Source organism: Apteryx mantelli, chromosome 31 (genome assembly GCF_036417845.1).
Source record: "Apteryx mantelli isolate bAptMan1 chromosome 31, bAptMan1.hap1, whole genome shotgun sequence".
Classification (NCBI taxonomy): domain Eukaryota; kingdom Metazoa; phylum Chordata; class Aves; order Apterygiformes; family Apterygidae; genus Apteryx; species Apteryx mantelli.
In genome coordinates this window covers 3,291,690-3,308,970 of record NC_090008.1, presented here as the reverse complement: position 1 = coordinate 3,308,970, position 17,281 = coordinate 3,291,690, and the positions used below count along the sequence as shown (strand labels likewise).

At 72.2% G+C, this 17,281-nt stretch overlaps 1 protein-coding gene across 1 annotated transcript; it reads left to right on the top strand.

Moving 5' to 3' along the window:
* The first annotated feature begins 9,372 nt into the window (after nt 1-9,372).
* On the top strand, nt 9,373-11,732 carry KCNJ9 (potassium inwardly rectifying channel subfamily J member 9). Its single transcript, XM_067313240.1, has 2 exons — nt 9,373-10,267; nt 11,379-11,732. Exons 1-2 carry the CDS (start codon nt 9,373-9,375, stop codon nt 11,690-11,692), a joined length of 1,209 nt encoding a protein of 402 aa, XP_067169341.1. The 3' UTR covers nt 11,693-11,732.
* Nucleotides 11,733-17,281: the final 5,549 nt, after the last annotated feature.

The window sequence follows — 17,281 nt, the reverse complement described above, 5'->3', positions numbered from 1 at the left end:
CCGGAGAGGGGGCCCAGGCGTCCTGGCTTGGCTTTGCCCACGGTGTCGGGGAGGGCGAGAGGCTTGAATCGCCCCAGGGAGGAAGAGGACGGTGGCGGTAAATAGGAGGTGACAGAGACGAATCGCTGGTGGTGACACTGGCCCCTTTTCCGGCCCCGTTCCTGGCAGCACAAAACCCCGTGGCGGGTGCGGAAAAGGCCCTTGGAGTCGCCTCAATGCCTGGCCGCCACCGCGGTCCCCCCCATCCCGGGCGGGAAGGTGACCCGGAGGTGGCCGGGCCGGCGGGCAACGTGCCGGGGACACCGGGGACACGGTGGCACCTCCGGGGGTGCCGCCGCCGTGGGTGGCCCTGCCACCGGCACCGCTGCACTGCATCCCGTCCCGCTGCCTCCGGGCTGGTCCCCCCCCCTTCCCAGGACTTTCCCGAACAGGGGGATGCGGGGACAGACGGCACACGGGCACCGCGGCCGAGCTGCAGCGTCACAGCCACAGTGTCACCCTGGCCTGCGCTGGCCCCAGCATTGCTGTGGCCTGTCCCCCCCCCCCCCCTTGACCCGGTGTCCCCATCCCTGCTGGACGCAGCCCCGCGGGTGTCCCTGCCCATGCCACCTTGCCACCCCCGCGGGGACACAGGGCAGCGCGCAGGCTCGTGGAGGGGACGGTGGCAATGGGGACCTGGGGACGCTGGCGGCATGGACCTGCCGCATCTCTGTGCTGGCCTGAGCTGCTGTGTGTCCCTCAGCTTTGCATGTCCCCAGAGCCACCACGTGTCCCACAGCTACCATGTCCCCAGGGCCACCACATGTCCCCAGAGCCACCGCATCCCTAGAGTCACCACGTGTCCCCAGAGCTGCCATGTGTCCCGGGGGCCACCAGGTCCCCAGAGCCACTGCATATCCCAGAAGCACCCTCCTTGGGGTCCTTGCACCCATCTCTGGGGTTCTTGCACCACCCCCCCACAGATTCCCTGCACCCAATTCTGCAGGTCCTGCACCCCTCTTTGGGGTCCTTGGTCCCCTCTTTAGGACCCCTGCACCCTCTCTGGGGTCCTTGCACCCACCAGCAGCCTTGCACCCCTCCCTGCTGTCCCTGCACCCCTCTCCAGGGTCTTGGCACCCATCTTTGGGGTCCCTGCACCCCTCCCCAGGGTCCCAGCACCCTCCAGGGGTCCCGGCGCCCCAGCGCCAGTGCCATCTGCTTCATGCCCTCCGGCCCCCGCCGGTTCCCGCGCCCTGGACACAGGTTGTGACAAGCTGGCGCTTGTTCCCCGGCGCCCGCGGGGCACAGCCGCGCGGTTGCCACCCGCCGCCGCCTGTGCGCGCCGGTTGTACATTAACCCGCCGCCCGGCACGGCCCCGCCACTCCGTGCCTCAGTTTCCCCGCCGCCGCCCCAAGCCGGGTTCAACCCCGCGCACCCCCACCGCCGAGGGCCCAGGCGTCCGGCCGTGGCACCCCGACCCTGCGCGCGGGGGGGTCGGGGACGTACCCGGGCGACGTTCCCACGCATCGGAGCGACGCCAGGCGCGTCCCCCCCCCCTTTCCCACCCCCACGGCAGCCCCCAAAGCAGGATGCTGGGGATCAGCCCCCCTTTCCCCCTTTTAACTGGGGGTAACTGGGAAGGACCCCGCTGCCCATCCCCGGCGTGGGGCAGGTCCCGTGGGGCGGCGCGAGGGAGGGGGAGGCTGTGAAAGCAGCCGGGCGCTGGAGGGGGGGGGGGGGGTTGTGGTGGGGGGGGGGGACCGGGGACAGTGGCGCCTTTGTGCGCCCCGCAGGAGAGGCCTCAATGGAGCTGCCGGCGCACAAAGGCGCTTTGACGAAGGGCGCTTCGTTAGCATGCACGGCGCGCAGCCCGTGGCGAAACACCCCCCCCCCCCCCCCACGGAGGGTCCCGCCAGCCTTCGCCACCCACCCCGCTTTGCAAAGCCGCCAGCAGGCCCCCCCCCCCCCTCCCCCGGACGCCTGGGCCCCCAGTTTTTTGCAAAGCTGGGGGCACCCTGAAGCCCCCCCCCAACACGGCTCTGCGCCCTCCTCCCTCTGCGGCCCCCCCACGTCGGGGCCGGGCCAGTGGCCGCCGCGGGTTGGGGCAGGTCAGGGAGCCCCGAAGGTGGGAAAGGTCCCCCCGCGCCCTTCCCGCTGGGGTCGGCGATCCGGAGATAACTCCCAGCGGTTAACGGGGAAATGGGATGCTCCGCCCGGTGCACAACCCTTGTTAGACATCAGAGAATCCGCTCCGCGGTGTGTGTGGGGGTCCCTGCTGCGTGGATTGCCGGGACCCCGCGAAGGCTGCGGATTGGGGGAAAAAAGCCCCTTTTTGGTCACTTTTCAGGCACAACTTTCCTCTGCCCCCCAGGAGAGCCGCAGCGAGGCCCTGGCCGCTGCCGGCTGCGGATTCATCCCGGCGAGCTCGGGGCGACCCGATCCCATGGCAAATCCCGCCGCATCCCCCCCCGCAGGACCCGGTGAAGGCGGCTGCAGTCCCCGCTCCGGCCGGGACGCGTGGGAGCCTTCGAGGGAAGCCCGGCCGGAGCCAAGCGGCCCCACAGCCCAGGAGCTTTTCCAGGCGACTCCAGAGCCGTGGCATGGAGCCACTTGGCCGGGAGAAGCCAGGGACCCGGGTGGCTCCCACGGGCCCCGGCCGCTCCGCTGTGTCGCCGGTTCAGAGCCGGCGATTGGGGCGGATAAGGCCGGGGGGAGCCGAGCGCCGGCTCTGACAGATGAGAAACGGGCGCTTATCTGCCATCGCGGCGGCGGCGACAGAGCCGCGGCCTTGCAGGGCTCGGCAAAGCTCGGAGCCGCCGCGCTCCCTGGGGACGGCCGGAAAGGAGCCGGGACCGGTGCCCGGCGGCGCTCAGCCCCACGTAGCCATCAGAGAATCCACCTGGCGGCAGGTCGGTGCCGCGGCCCGGGGTCAGGGCTGGAGCCCGGCGGCAGCGCAACCCCTCTGCTACGGCAGATTAACCCGCAGCCTGGTTAACCTGCAGCTCAGCTAAGCCACAGCCCAGCTAACCTGGAGCCTGGTTAATCTGCAGCCTGGTTAACTCGCAGCTTAACTAACCTGCAGCTCGGCTAATGTGCAGCCTGGTTAACCCACAGCCCAGCTAACCTGCAGCCCAGCTAAACTGCAGCTCAGCTAACCTGCAGCCCAGTTAGTCTATGGCCCAGCTAACCCAGAGTCTAGTTAACCCATAGCCTGGTTATCCTTCAGCCTGGCTAACCTGCTGCCCAGTTAAACCCACTGCCCGGTTAACCCGCTGCCCAGTTAACCCACAACGGGGACGGTCCACATCTTAAATAACGCACAGCCTGGATCCCGCAAAGCCTGGACCCTGGACGGGGCTGCTAATCCGGAGTACAGGTAACCTGCAGCCCAGCTAATCCGGAGTACAGGTAACCTGCAGCCCAGTTAATCCAGAGTACAAGTAACCTGCAGCCCAGCTAATCTGGAGTACGGCGAATCCAGAATACGGCAAAACTGGAGCCCGGCTAAACCTCAGCGTGGCTAGCCCAGAGGCCACCTAATCCGGAGCCCAGCTAATCCGGAGTACAGGTAACCCGGAGCCCGGCTAATCCAGAGCCCAGCTAACCCTCGGCACAGCTGCCCCCAGCAGGGTCCCCTCCACGCACCCCCCCCCCCCACGTGCCCAGTCCTCACCACAGTGGGGTCGGGGACGTCCCAGTCCCTCCCAGGCGGCTCCTCGAATGGGGTCCTGCCTCCTTCGCCCCCCCCCGGCGGGTCAGGGATCGAGCCCAGGGCCTCGGTGCCCCCCCCAAGCGGGGGTCTGCCCCCCCCCCCGGGGTCAGCACGCCCTTGAAGTGCCCTTGCCCCAGGTGCCACCCGCGCTGCCGGGCCCAAACTCCCTGCGCAGGGGCAGCCCCGTGTCCCCGGCTGCCGTGGGGACAGCTGGGGGGTCACAGCCCCCCCCCCCCGTGCCCCAGGCAGGGTTTAACCTCTCCCCGTGCCAGGCTGAGGCCGCCCTGAGTCGTTACACTGGTGGGGGGGGACGCAGGCAGGGCAGGGTGCTCGGGGCAGGACCCCGTAACCCCATCGCGGAGCCAGGGTGACCCCCGTCACCACAGGGAGCTGGGGGGGGCATCCCCAATTCGGGACTGACCTCCTGGTGTGGGGAGGGCCCATCCCCACGGCCTCAGGCCTCCTGCCCAGGGCACTGTGGGGATGTCCACAGGGGCTCGGGGGTCCCGGTGCCCCCCTGGGGATGCCCGGGGAGGGGAGGGCAGAGGGGTGGGCAGGGTGGGGGATGCAGTATCCCTCCGTCCGTCCTGCCCTCTGTCCACCTGGAGCCCCGCTGGGCTGGAAGGGAAGGGGGGGGACACCAACAGGGACGGGGGACACGGGGACTCGTGACCGGGGATATGGGGGTCGTGAGGATGTGGGGAAAGAGGAGACGGGGGTATAGGGACACAGGGACCAGGGATATGGGGACATGGGACTAGGGGGATATGGGGCCACAGGGAGCATGGGGACACGGGGGGCACAGGGATACGGCAGCATGGGGACACAGGGATACGGGGACAGGGGGACACAGAACAGACAGCAGGACGCGTCCCGGCCGAGGGGGCCAGCCAGGGGCGATGCCAGGCGCCCCAGCCCTGCACGGGGACCCTGAGGGTGGCCTGGCTGGGACAAGGGGGACACCGGAGCGGGGGGGGGGGGGGAACGGGCACAGCGAGCGGGACCCCAACCCCTTGCCCCCTCCCGCCGCCCATCCCCGTGTCGTCGGGGCTGGAGCCGGGGCCGGGCCCCCCGGGCCCCCCCCCCCCCTTACCTTGCTCGGGAGGGGGCACCGGGGGCGCCCTGGCCTGGCTCAGCGCGGCCGCCGCCGGCTCCCCATGGGCTTTATGGCTGGCGGGGCCCGGCCGTCGGTGCGAGCGGGGCCCCCCCCGTGCCGGTCCGCCTCGCCGGGCCCGGGCGGCACCAATTAGCGGGGCCCGGGGAGGGGGCCCGGGGGGCGGGGGAGGAGCCGGCGCGGGGAGGGCCCGGGGGGGGGGGAGGTTAATGGGGTGGAAAACGAGCCGGCCCGGCCCGGGTCACGTTACCGGCCCCGGGGGGGCGGGCGCGCCGGGACCCGCCCCGCGGGACACCAGCCTGCCCGCCCGCCCGCCTGCCCGCCGCCACCGGCACCGGCACCGGCACCGGCGGCAGCACCGGGCATCGGGCGCCGGCACCGGGCATCGGCACCAGCATCGGGCACTGGCACCGGGCACCGGCCCTCGGCACCAGGCACCGGCACTGGGCCTTGGGCACCAGCACCGGGCACCAGCACCGGACTCCAGGCAGGGGCCCACTGGGTGCTGGCACCAGCACTGGGCGCTTTGCACCAGCACCGGGCACCGGCAGCGGGTGCCGAGCAGGGACCTGCTGGGCGCTGAGCACCGGCACCAGAACTGGGCAGGGTCCCACCAGGCACAGCAGCAGCAGCCCCCACGGACCGGCCGTGGGCAAGGGACCCCCCCAGGGACCCCCCCCGTCCCCTCTCACCCCCTTGGTGTCCCTGGTGCCCACACAGGGTGCTGTGGCCTGCGGGGGGGGGGGGGGTGAATGCGAGTGTCTGTGTGGGGGGGTGACAGGAACTGCGGGAGCCTGGGGGCCATCGTGTCACCCCTGTGCACGTACCGCATTCGCAGAGGCGCACACACATCCACGGAAACACCCCCCCCCCCGTGCACACACATACGTACACCCCTGCCCACCTGTAAAAGCACACCCAGACACTCACACACACACACACACACACACGTGCATACGTACACCATACCCATGTACACACGCACGCACGGATGCTCGTACGCACAGGCGCACACACCTGCGCACCTGCACTCACACTCACCCCCCCCCCCGGGTAGCCCCCCCCGTGGGCTCCGCAGACAAGGGTGCTGCCCCAGCACATCACTGGGGACCCCCCCCACCCACGGAGCCACAAAATAGGGCTCATTCCCCCCCCCCCCCCCAAAACATCCCTGGGCTGCAGTCGGGGCTGATGTGCTCCAACCGCTCCCAGTGGGGGACAAGCCCTGGGGGTCACCCGCCCCGGGGCCACCCCCAGCCCCGATGCTCCTGGGGAGAAGCCGGGGGGGGGGGGCGAAGCGGGGTCCCTACGCCCGGGCCGGCCCGCGGGAACACAGAGTGGCCGCGGGAGCCTGTCGCGGGGCGCAGCCGCACAAGGCCCCGCTGTTCCCGGGAAGAAGCCGGTTCCCCCCCGGGACCGGGGCACAAAGCGCCTTTGTCCGCCCAGGTCGGCCGGGACTCAGGCCGGGGAGGAGCCGGAGCCCGCGCAGGCCCCGTGCCGCAACGTGGGTTTTGCTAGGCCGGGCTGGGCTATCCGGGAGAGAGCCCTGGCTAGTGAGCAGGGAGCCTTGGGGGAGCCTGGAAGGCAGCGGGGCAGCTCTGGCTAGTGATAGGGGAGCCCTGGCTAGTGATGGGGGAGCCCTGGCTACTGATGGAGGAGCCTGGCTAGCTATGGGGAACCGTGGCTAGCAATGGGGGGGGGGCTCTGGATCTTGATAGAAGTGTCCTGGCTAGCAGCGGGGGGGGCCCTGGCTACTGATGGGGGAGCCTGGAAAGCAATGGGGAAGCCTGGCTAGCAATGGGGGGGGCCCTGGCTACTGTTGGGAAGGCCCTGGCTAGCAATGGGGGGGGCCCTGGCTACTGTTGGGAAGGCCCTGGCTAGCAATGGGGGGGGCCCTGGCTAGCGTTGGAAGAGCCGTGGCTACCAAAGCGGCACCTGGGCTAGTGGCGAGAGCAGGACCTTGCCCCCGCGGGAGCGTGGAGGCGAGCCGGTGCCAGGCGGGTGGGTGCAGGGCACCCAGGGGTGCTGCCAAGCCGCGGTACCCGGCATCACACGCGTGTGCCCGCCCAGGACCCGCGCTGCCCTGGCGGTGCCGGTCCCCGGGGACCACCCTTTCTAGGCCGTGCTGTTCCCGCGGTCCTGGGCACACGGATGTGGGACACCTGGAAAAGTGCCCTGCCTTGTCCCCCCCCCACTAAGCACCAGGCCGTGGCGCCTGCCCGGCTTGGCACGGGACCCAGGCGTCCGGGCACCGCCGCCTGTTGTCTAAGTGTTGGGACTCCCGGCGGCAGGGGCACGTGTGCGGGTGTGTGACACATGCGTGTGCGCCGGGTGTGCGCGCAGGTGGCGTGGACGTGCGTCACGCGTGCAGACGCGCCCCCCCCCACCTGGCGCGTGTTAAACACACGCGTGCGGGTGTGCAAGCGGCATCTTCCGCAGCGTGTGCGTGCGTGGGACACGCGTGCGCACGGGGGGGGCTGCACGCGCGACGCCGCGCTCGTGACGACACAGCCGGCGTGCCGCACGCGGTGCCCACGCGCGTGCGTGGCGTGTAAACCGTGCGGAGGCGACGGAGCGAGCCCTGCGCACGCCACGCGCGTGTGTGCGCACGCGGCTGGGGGTATGCGTGAGCCACGCGTGCGGACCCCGATGGCCGGTGTCACCCACGCCCGCGTCACCCGCCACGTGAACCACTCGCGGGCACGGGGCAGGGAGCGACACCCCCCATGGGCGACGCGTGTGCGTGGGACACGCGTGTGCAGCAGCCCCACACGCGTGACACACGCGTGTCCCCTCGCCGGGCGCTGGCCCCGCTCCAGGGCTGGATGCCCGCGGCTGGGGGGTGGTTAGACCCGACTCGGTACCGGGGGGGGGGTGGGGGTGGACCGGATCAGTACCGGGAGTGGACCGGGCCGGTACCGGGGGTGGACCGGGCCGGTACCGGGGGGAGTCGGGCCGGGCCGGTGCCGGGGGCGGGCGCTGCTCGGTATTTTTAGCCGAGCCGTTCCCGGTGCGCAGCCGTTGCCGTGGGAACGGCGGAGCGGGGCCGCCGGGAAGGGCCGGTCCCGGCGCCGCGCCGGGGGGGGGACCGAACCGAACCGAGCCGAACCGAACCGAACGGAGCCGAACGGAGCCGGGCCGGACCGAGCCGAACCGAGTCGAGTCGGGCCGAACGGAGCCGGGATTGGATAGAACCGAGCGGAGCCGAGCGGGGCCGGATCGAACCGAGCGGAACCGAGCGGGACCGAGCGGGGCCGGCGGCCCCCGCGCTCGCCCTGCGCCATGCGCGCAGCGCCCGCGGGGTGCGCGCCCCGGCAGCGGGCTGGGCAGCGGCGGCCGCGGGGCGCTCGGTGAGTGCGGGCCGGGGGGGGGGGCCCCGCGGCAGATCGGGGGGCCGGGGGGCAGTTCCCGGGGGGGGTGTCCCGCTGCCCCCCTTCCCCCAGGCTCTGCGCCCCCCCCCCCGCCTGCCCCTGCGCCCCTTTTCCCTGCCCTGCCCCCCCCCGCCCTGCGCATCTGCCCCCCCCATACCGTCCTGCCCCCCCCATCTCCTCGCCCGCCTCTGCCCCCCCCCGGGGGGGGGGTCCCTGCACCCCCGGTGCCCCCCCCAAGCATCCCTTCCCCCCCCCCATCACCCCCAGCCCCAGCATGTCGCAGGCTGGGAGGGGACACAGCGGTGGCACTGACAGAGGTGCCCCCCTCCCCGGATCGGGGGCCCTGGGGGGCACCCAGCCTGCAAGCACCCATGGGGGCCCCCCAGCCCCCTTCATGGGGGGATGGGCCCCCCCATTTGGCCTTGTCCCATCCCCCCCCAAGCCCATCAGTAAGGGGGTGCCCCATGGCAGGGTGCTGGGGGGCACCCAGGACTGGGGGTGGGCACTGCTGGGTGCCCCAGGGCCCCCCAGTCCGGGGGGATGTAAGGACTGGCTGAGGGTGCACGCGTGTGTGCGTGCATGTGTGTGCACGCATGTGCACGCGTGTGCGTACAGCCCAGCTCCGTGGGCACGCGCGTGTGTAGTGATCCCCCCCCCCGAGCGCGTGTACACACGGCGTGTGCCCGGTCCGGCGTGTTCCTGGGCGCGTGGGTGTGAGCGTGTCAAGCGCCGGGCGGGGGTGTCTGTGCAACGCCTGCACGCGTGTGCGTGGGCCTGCCACGCGCCGGTGCACGCGTGTGCACGCGTGCTCATATGTCCGCGCGCGTGGCCACACTTGCGTGCACGCACGTGAGCGCGGGTGGGCCTCAGCGCCCTGGCCTCCTCCTGTGCCTCGGTTTACCCAGTGCCCAAAACAGCCGGCGGCAGAGGGCGAGGAGGGCCCAGGCGTCCTGGCAGCCGGAGGAGCATGTGCCAGCTGGTGGCTTGGGGGGCAGCTGGCGGGCGCCGGAGCCAGGACCGGACGCCGGAGCCAGGGCCGGATGGTGCCACGGGGCTCTTAGCCGCGTCCCCCCCCCTCCGTTCCCCTGGCACGAGCCTTTCCCCTCCGTCGCCCCAGTCCCTCCCAGCCTGCCCAGTCCTGGTGGTGCCACTCGTCCCCTCGTGCTCCGCAGGCTCTGAGGGCGCCGGCGCGGCGATGGCGCAGGACAACGCGGCTTTCTGCGGCATGCCCGAGACGCCGGGTGGCGAGGCCAAGCCGCCCCCCGCGCCGCCCTGCCGCCCCGGCCCCGCCAGCCGCAAGCGCCAGCGCTACGTGGAGAAGGACGGCAAGTGCAACGTGCAGCACGGCAACGTGCGCGAGACCTACCGCTACCTCACCGACATCTTCACCACCCTGGTGGACCTCAAGTGGCGCTTCAGCCTCCTCGTCTTCATCCTCGCGTACGCCGTCACCTGGCTCTTCTTCGGCCTCATCTGGTGGTTCATCGCCTACTGCCGGGGCGACCTGGACCACCTGGAGGACCATGCGTGGACGCCGTGCGTCAACAACCTCAACGGTTTCGTCTCGGCCTTCCTCTTTTCCATCGAGACGGAGACCACCATCGGCTATGGTCACCGCGTCATCACGGACAAGTGTCCCGAGGGCATCGTGTTGCTGCTGCTCCAGGCCATCCTGGGCTCCATGGTCAACGCGTTCATGGTGGGCTGCATGTTCGTGAAGATCTCGCAGCCCAACAAGCGGGCCGAGACGCTGGTCTTCTCCTCGCACGCCGTGGTCTCGCTGCGGGACGACCGCCTCTGCCTCATGTTCCGCGTGGGCGACCTGCGCGACTCGCACATCGTCGAGGCCTCCATCCGCGCCAAGCTCATCAAGTCCAAGCAGACGCAGGAGGGCGAGTTCATCCCCCTCAACCAGACCGACCTCAGCGTGGGCTTTGAGACAGGCGACGACCGCCTCTTCCTCGTCTCACCCCTCATCATCAGCCACGAGATCGATGAGCGCAGCCCCTTCTGGGACGTCTCCCGGCAGCAGCTCGAGAAGGACGACTTCGAGATCGTCGTCATCCTTGAGGGCATGGTGGAGGCCACAGGTAACGGGGCCACCGCCGCCGGCTGGGCTGGGCTTTGGGGACCATTGGGGACCTCCCGCCGTGGTCCCCGTCATGCTCCTGCCTGGTCCTAGGCGAGAGGTGACCCCAGATCCAACCCCCTGCGCTCAGCCTGGAGGTGGGTCTCCCCCACCCAGTATAACCCTGTTGCAGGACCCAGGGGATCACAGCCACCTCCTTTTCCCCCCATGGGAAGCCTCCACCTGCCCTGTCCCTGCTGGGAGCTCGGGGAAGGGGGCTGCATCCTGCAGGGACAGCCCGATGACAGTGACAGCCTCAGCGCCCTGGCCTGTCCCCTGCTTACCGGGGCTGGTGGCATCGAGAACCTTGGGGGGGGGGGCCAGCTCGGCCTCGCAGGACACCTGGGTCCCCCTTAGGGACTGGGGGTGGCACTTCCCATTGCCCAGATGGATGCTGGTGATTCCCATGCTTCAGGACCTCTCCCCATGGAAAGGGGAAGCCTTGCCCCTCCCGTGCCTCAGTTTCCCCATTTAATACTAAGGCAGATACTAGCAGGGCTGCACAGACTGGGGGGGGGGGGAGCAGTGCCGGGCGCTGCACAGGGCTCCCAGCTGGGGTTGGGGTGCCCTGGGTGCTGCAGAGACCCCTCAGCCGGGATTGGGGTCCCTCCCACGCTCTGGGTGCCGCACAGACCCCCCCAGCTGGGATCAGGGTCCCGCTGCCACGCACCAGGCACCGTGCAGCCCCCCCAAGCTGGGATCGGGATCCCCCCCATGCTCCGGGCACCGTGCAGCCCCCCTAGGCAAAACTGGGTCCCCTCATGCTCTGGGTGCCATGCAGCCCCCCCCCAGCCAGGATTGGGGGTCCCCCACCATGCTCCGGGCATCGTGCAGCCCCCCCCCCAGGAGGGATCGGTGTCCCCCTGCCACGCACCAGGCACCGTGCAGCCCTGCATGATGTCCTGCATTCGCCACCCCCGATCCGTGATACTGATGGGGAAACTGAGGCACAGGAGGGGAAATCAAGGCACGGGAGGGGAAACCGAGGCACGGGAGGGGAAATCGAGGCATGGGGAGGGGGTTCCTGGGGGTGGCCCCCCGAGCCCAGCCCAGCACCCCGCTCCGCCGCGCAGGGATGACGTGCCAAGCCCGGAGCTCCTACCTGGTGGACGAGGTGCTGTGGGGCCACCGGTTCACGTCGGTGCTGAGCCTGGAGGACGGTTTCTACGAGGTCGACTACGCCAGCTTCCACCAGACCTTCGAGGTGCCCACGCCGAGCTGCAGCGCCCGCGAGCTGGCGGAGGCGGCCGCCCGCATGGACGCCCACCTCTACTGGTCCATCCCCAGCCGCCTGGACGAGAGGGTGGAGGACGGGACGGAGAAGGAGGCGGGCGAGAAGGAACGCAACGGCTCGGTGGCCAGCCCCGAAAGCGAGTCCGAGGTGTGAGGGGCCCGGGCGCGGGGCGGCCCCGCGGCGCGGAGGTGAGTAGGGGCCGGCGGTGCCGGGGGACCGGCCGGGATGCCGGGCGCGGGGGGCGCATCCCGCGGCGGGACGCAGGGTGCCGGGGGGCGCCGCCGCCTGTTCCGCCCCTGGCGCTGCGTTTTAATAAAATACCCCAAAACCCCGAGTCGGGGGCGCCGCTCCAGGGTGTGTGTGTCCGGGGGGGGGGGTACGCCGAATTTGGGTGCCGTTCCGGGGACACCTGTGCCCCCGCGGGATCTGGGGGGGGGACGCGGTGCCGCTGGCACTGCCACGTCACCCCATCCCTACCGCGGGGTTTGAGCCCCTCGCACCCCTCTTCCCGGACTCCTGGGCCCCTGCCAGCCAGCCCTGCCTCAGTTTCCCTCCTCGGCTCTACGGAGCCCCCCATGCCCCCCATGATGGGGCCGAGCCCAGGGAGGGGCGGGGGGCTGGCGGGAGGGGACGCGCTGCTGCCGGTGTCCCCCCGCGCCAGCTGGCCGTGCCCCCCAGCACCCCGCATGCCCCGTGTACGTGGGTCCCCCCCGCTCAGGACCCCCAAGTTGGACGGGGGCACCGAGAGCCCCAGGGCGGGGTGGCACCAAGGGCACGGGGACCCCAAGGTGGGCAGGGGGGCACTGAGACCCCCCCCCCAAGGCATGTTGGGGCCCCTGCCCCATAGCCCAGCCTGCCCCACAGCCCTGCCCCAGAGTGCCACATGGCCAGAGCCATCCCATAGCTCTGCCCCATGGCTCGACCTGCCTCATGGCCCAACCTGCCCCGTAAACCCTGCCCCATAGCCTGACCTGCCCCATAGCTCTGCCCCATGGACCAACTTGCCCCATGGCCCTGCCCCATGGCCCAACCTGCCCCATGGCCCTGCCCCATGGCCTAACCTGCCCTGTAAACCCTGCCCCATAGCCTGACCTACCCCATAGCTCTGCCCCATGGACCAACCTGCCCCATGGCCCGAACTGCCCCATAAACCCTGTCTCATAGCCCTGCCCCATAGGACCACATGGCCAGAGCCACCCCATAGCCCTGCCCCATGGCCCAACCTGCCCCATAGCCCATACTGCCCCATAGCCCTGACCCATGGCCTAACCTGCCCCCTAAACCCTGCCCCATAGCCTGACCTGCCCCATAGCCCTGCCCCATGGACCAACCTGCCCCATGGCCTAACCTGCCCCGTAAACCCTGCCCCATAGCCTGACCTGCCCCATAGCCCTGCCCCACAGCCCTGCCCCACAGCTCCACTCTGACCCAGACACCCCGACTCCCTCAGTTACCCCCGACCCCTCCGCCCCCCCATCGCCGTCCCTGACCCACATCATCCCCCCCCCCGGGCCCGGCCGAGCCCAGCTGGACGCAGAGGGCGGAGGCGCCCAGCGGCTCCACGGGGGGGCGCGGGGCCGAGCCGAGCCGAGCCGAGCCGAACCGGGCCGAGCCGAACCGAGCGGGGATGCCCCGCCCCGAACGCCCCGCCCCCGCCCTGGCCCCGCCCCTAACGCCCCGCCCCCGCCCCCGGCCCGACGCGCGCCCACGTGCGGGGGCAGCGCGGCCGAGCGCGGCCGTGGGGCTGCGGTGGGGGGGGGGGCGGCGGTGCCGGGCGCCCACGCGCAGGGGACACGCGGGTGCGCGCGCACGTGGCCGAGCGCGGGGGTGCGGGGGCCGCGCGCACGCGTGGGGCGCACACGCGTGTCGCGGCGGCAGGACCCGGCGCCCCCCCTACACCCCCCCCCCCCCCCGTGTCGCAGCCGGGCGCGTCCCTCCCGCCCCCGGGCAGCAGCTGCCGCGGGCGAGGGGGGGGGTCGGTCCGTTCCTCGGCCCACGCGTGTGCGTGGCGCCCCGCGGGGCCCGGGGGCGGGGCGGGGGGGGGGATGCCGGACGCCTGGGTCCCCCGCGGGGAGCGGCACGCGGCAGCCTGCGCCCGCGTCATCTGTTTGCTCAGCTTGGGGACAGCGGGGGCCGGGCGGGGGCGGCCTGTGCAAACACCCCCCCGCCGCGGCCCCCCCCCTGCCCGGCCCGGCCTCCTTCCTGCCCTGCCCCTGCCCCTGCCCCTGCCGCAGCCGCCCAGACTGGGGGCACTGGGGCAGCGGGGGGGGGCACGCTGGGTTGCACTGCGGTAGCCGTGGGGGGGGGGGGCGCACTGGGGCGCACTGGGTTGCACTGGGTTGCACTGGGACAGGCAGGGGGACACACTGGCTTGCACTGGGGCAGCCGCGGGGGCACGCTGGTTTGTACTGGGTTGCACTGGGACAGGCAGGGGGACACACTGGCTTGCACTGGGGCAGCCGCGGGGGCACACTGGTTTGTACTGGGTTGCACTGGGGCGGACAGGGGAGCACACTGGGTTGCATTCAGTTGCACTGAGGCAGATGGGAGCAACGTGCTGAGTTGCACTGGGACAACCGGGAGTGGGGGGGGGGTGCACTGGGTTGTACTGTGTTGCACTGGGTTTCCCTGGGGCGGACAGGGGGAGCAAACTGGGTTGCACTGGGCTGCAGTGGGGCAGACAGGGGGACACACTGGTTTGTGCAGGGGAAGCCATAGGAGCGTACTGGGTTGCTCCGGGGCGGATGGGGGCGATGCACTGCCTTGCACTGGGACAGCTGGGGGGGGGGCACACTGGGTTGTACTGGGACAGCCGGGGGGGGACACTGAGCTGTACTGTGTGGCACTGGGACAAGCGGGGGGGGGGCACACTGGGTTATACTGGGTTGCACTGGGACAGCCGGGGGGGGCCCACTGGGTTATACTGGGATGCACTGGGACAGCCGGGGGGGGCACACTGGGTTGCACTGGGGCAGCCGGGGGACAACACTGGGTTATACTGGGATGCACTGGGCAGCCCCCCCTCCCCCCCGCCCTCTGGCCGCCCTTGAGCACCGGCGGCGGTTGCCACGGCAACGGAGCAGCAGGGGGCGGGGCGGAGCGAGGGGGCGGGGCTAGGGGCAGTATGGGGGCTCGGGAGCCCTGGGGGCTGTGGGGCAGGATGGAGGCACTGGGGATATGGGTCTGTGGGGGGGCACTGGGGGGTCTGGAGGTCTGGGGTCTCACATGGGAACAACCACGGCTCCGGGCACAGCTGTGTCCGTGGGCACCGCCCCAGCACACTCTTGTCTCTGGGTACAGCCATCCATGGGCACAGTCGCACCCCTGGGTACAGCCGTCCATTGTACAGCCCCGGGCACAGTCGCACCTCTGGGCACAGTCGTGTTCCCAGGCACATCCAGCCTGGGCACAGCCGCCCTGGGGACAGCCATCCCTGGGCACATCTGGCTGGAGCACAGCTGTCACCCCAGGCACAGCCGTCACCCTGGGCACAACCACATCCCTGGGCACAACCAGCCCTGGGGACAGCCGGCCCGGGTACAACTGTCACCCCAGGCACAGCCGTCACCCTGGGGACAGCCATGTCCCTGGGCACAGCCACAACCCTGGGCACAACCAGCCCTGGGGACAGCCGGCCCGGGTACAGCCGTCACCCTGGGCACAGCCGCCCTGGGGACAGCTAGCTCAGACACAGCCAGCCCTGGCACAGCCGGCCCTGGGCATGGTTGCGTCCCCAGGCACATCCAGCCCGGGCACAGTCAGTCACCCCGGGCACAGCCGTCCCTGGGCACAGTCGTCCCTGGGCACAGCCGCATCCGGCAGCCGTGGCCTTTCCCCTGGGCTAATTTTAGCCCGTTTGCGTCCCCGTTGGCTCCTCGGTGGCACAAGCGTCCCCGGCCTGGGCCCTGCCAGCGCCCCCCCCGCTGGGGCCTGGCGCCGGGGGAGCGACGTACTGGGAGCACTGGGAGCACACTGGAGGGGCACCAGCAGGGACCAGCCCCCCCCCCCCCCCAGAGCTGCCCCCAGTTCAGAGGGGAAACCGAGGCAGGTGGGGCCCAGGTGTCCGGCTGCCCCCAGCCCTGGGTCACCCACTTGGTCTGGGGGGGCCCGGACACCTGGGCCCCCTGGCCTGCTCCGGCTGCGGGGGCAGCACAGGGCACCCTCCCGGCCGGGACACCGGGGTTCCCAGCGCTCTGCTGGCACCCCCCCCACAGCCCCTCTGAAAGGGGGGGGATCCGGTGCGGGGGCCTTGGCTCGGACGCCTGGGTCCCTCCCCCAGCTGCCCCTCAGCCTGTGGCCGGGGTCTGGAGACCCCCAGGACCCCCGTGGGGGGGGGTTAAGGGTGGCAATGCCCCCCGGACCCTCTTGCCCTGGTGCCTCCCGGGGTTGGGGTGCTCCAGGATGGGAACAGCTGGGGGGGGGCGTCGGAGTGCAGGGGGGGGAGGAGGGGACAGAGGGGGTCCGGGGCCAGGTCTGGATGGGACCGAGGGACTGGACCGAGGGGGGTCCGGGGGGAGAGGGAGAGTCCAGGGGAGGCGGACGGGGGATCCGGGGCCGGGTGGGAGGGATGGGGGGGTTTCCAGGAGGGACCGACAGTGCAGACCGGGGGGGTTGCGGATCTGGGGAGGGGTCCAGGGTGGGCTGGGGGGGGTGGTCCGGGAGGGACCGGGAAGATCCGAGCCGGGAGGGTCCGGGGGGTCCAGGGGGGTCTGGGAGGGACCGGGGGAGTCCGGGGGTCCAGACCGGGGGGGGGGCGCAGATCTGGGGGGGTGCAGGGCGGGCCGAAGGGGTCCGGGAGGCACCGGGTGGGCCCAGGGCGGTCCGGGAGGGACCGGGAAGGTCCGGGCCGGGGGGTCCGGGGCCGGTTGGGGGCGGGACCGGGGGCGAACCGGGGGGGGGGGGGGTCCGGGGAAGGGGGTCCGGGGCCGGTCGAGAGCCCTCGGGGGGGGTCCGGGAGCGGCCGCGCCGGCGCGGGGGGAACGCAGGGGCGGCCCGGAGGGGCCCGGGGGGGGGTCGGGGGGGCCCGGGGGGCCGGGCCGGGGCCGGGCCGGACCGGGCGGGGCCGCGGGAGGGTTTTTCTCCGCCGCCGCCGCCGCCGCCGCCGCCGTCCCCGAGTGCCCCGGGCCGGGAGCAGCGACGGCACCGCCATGGGCAGAGGGGTGAGTAGGGGCGGCCCGGGGCGCCGCCGCCCCCCCGCGACCCCCCCCACTGCACCCACTGCACCCACTGCACCCACCCCCCCCCGCGGCCACCCACTGCCGCCGCGGGGCACCCGGTGCCACCCACCCCTTGTCGCCTGGGCACCCCGCCGCCCCCCCCGCGGACACCGCCGCCCCCCCCCGCGCTCCGGTCCCCCAGCAGCGACAGCCACCCCCGGGGGTCCCCGGCAGCCCCCCCGACACCCCCCCGCTGCCACCCCCGTGTCCCACTGCCACCCCTTAATGCCACCCCCGTGTCCCACTGCCCCCCCCGGCTCCCCCAGCCTCCCCCCACCCGCAGCAGACCCGGACGGCGAGGGAGCCCAGGCGTCCGGGGCACGGAGGGGGCAGATCTCCCCCCCCCCCGTGCCTGCTCCCCCCCCCCCCCCGGCGGGGGAGCGAGCTAGCGGGGAACCCGTTGCCCGGACGCCTGGGTCCTTTTCCCAGCTCCGGGAGGTGGCGGAGGGCCAGGGCTCACAGTGCCACACTGGTGCTGCCCAGACGCCTGACCCCCCCCCCGCCCGTGTCCCCCCCCCCCCGCCAA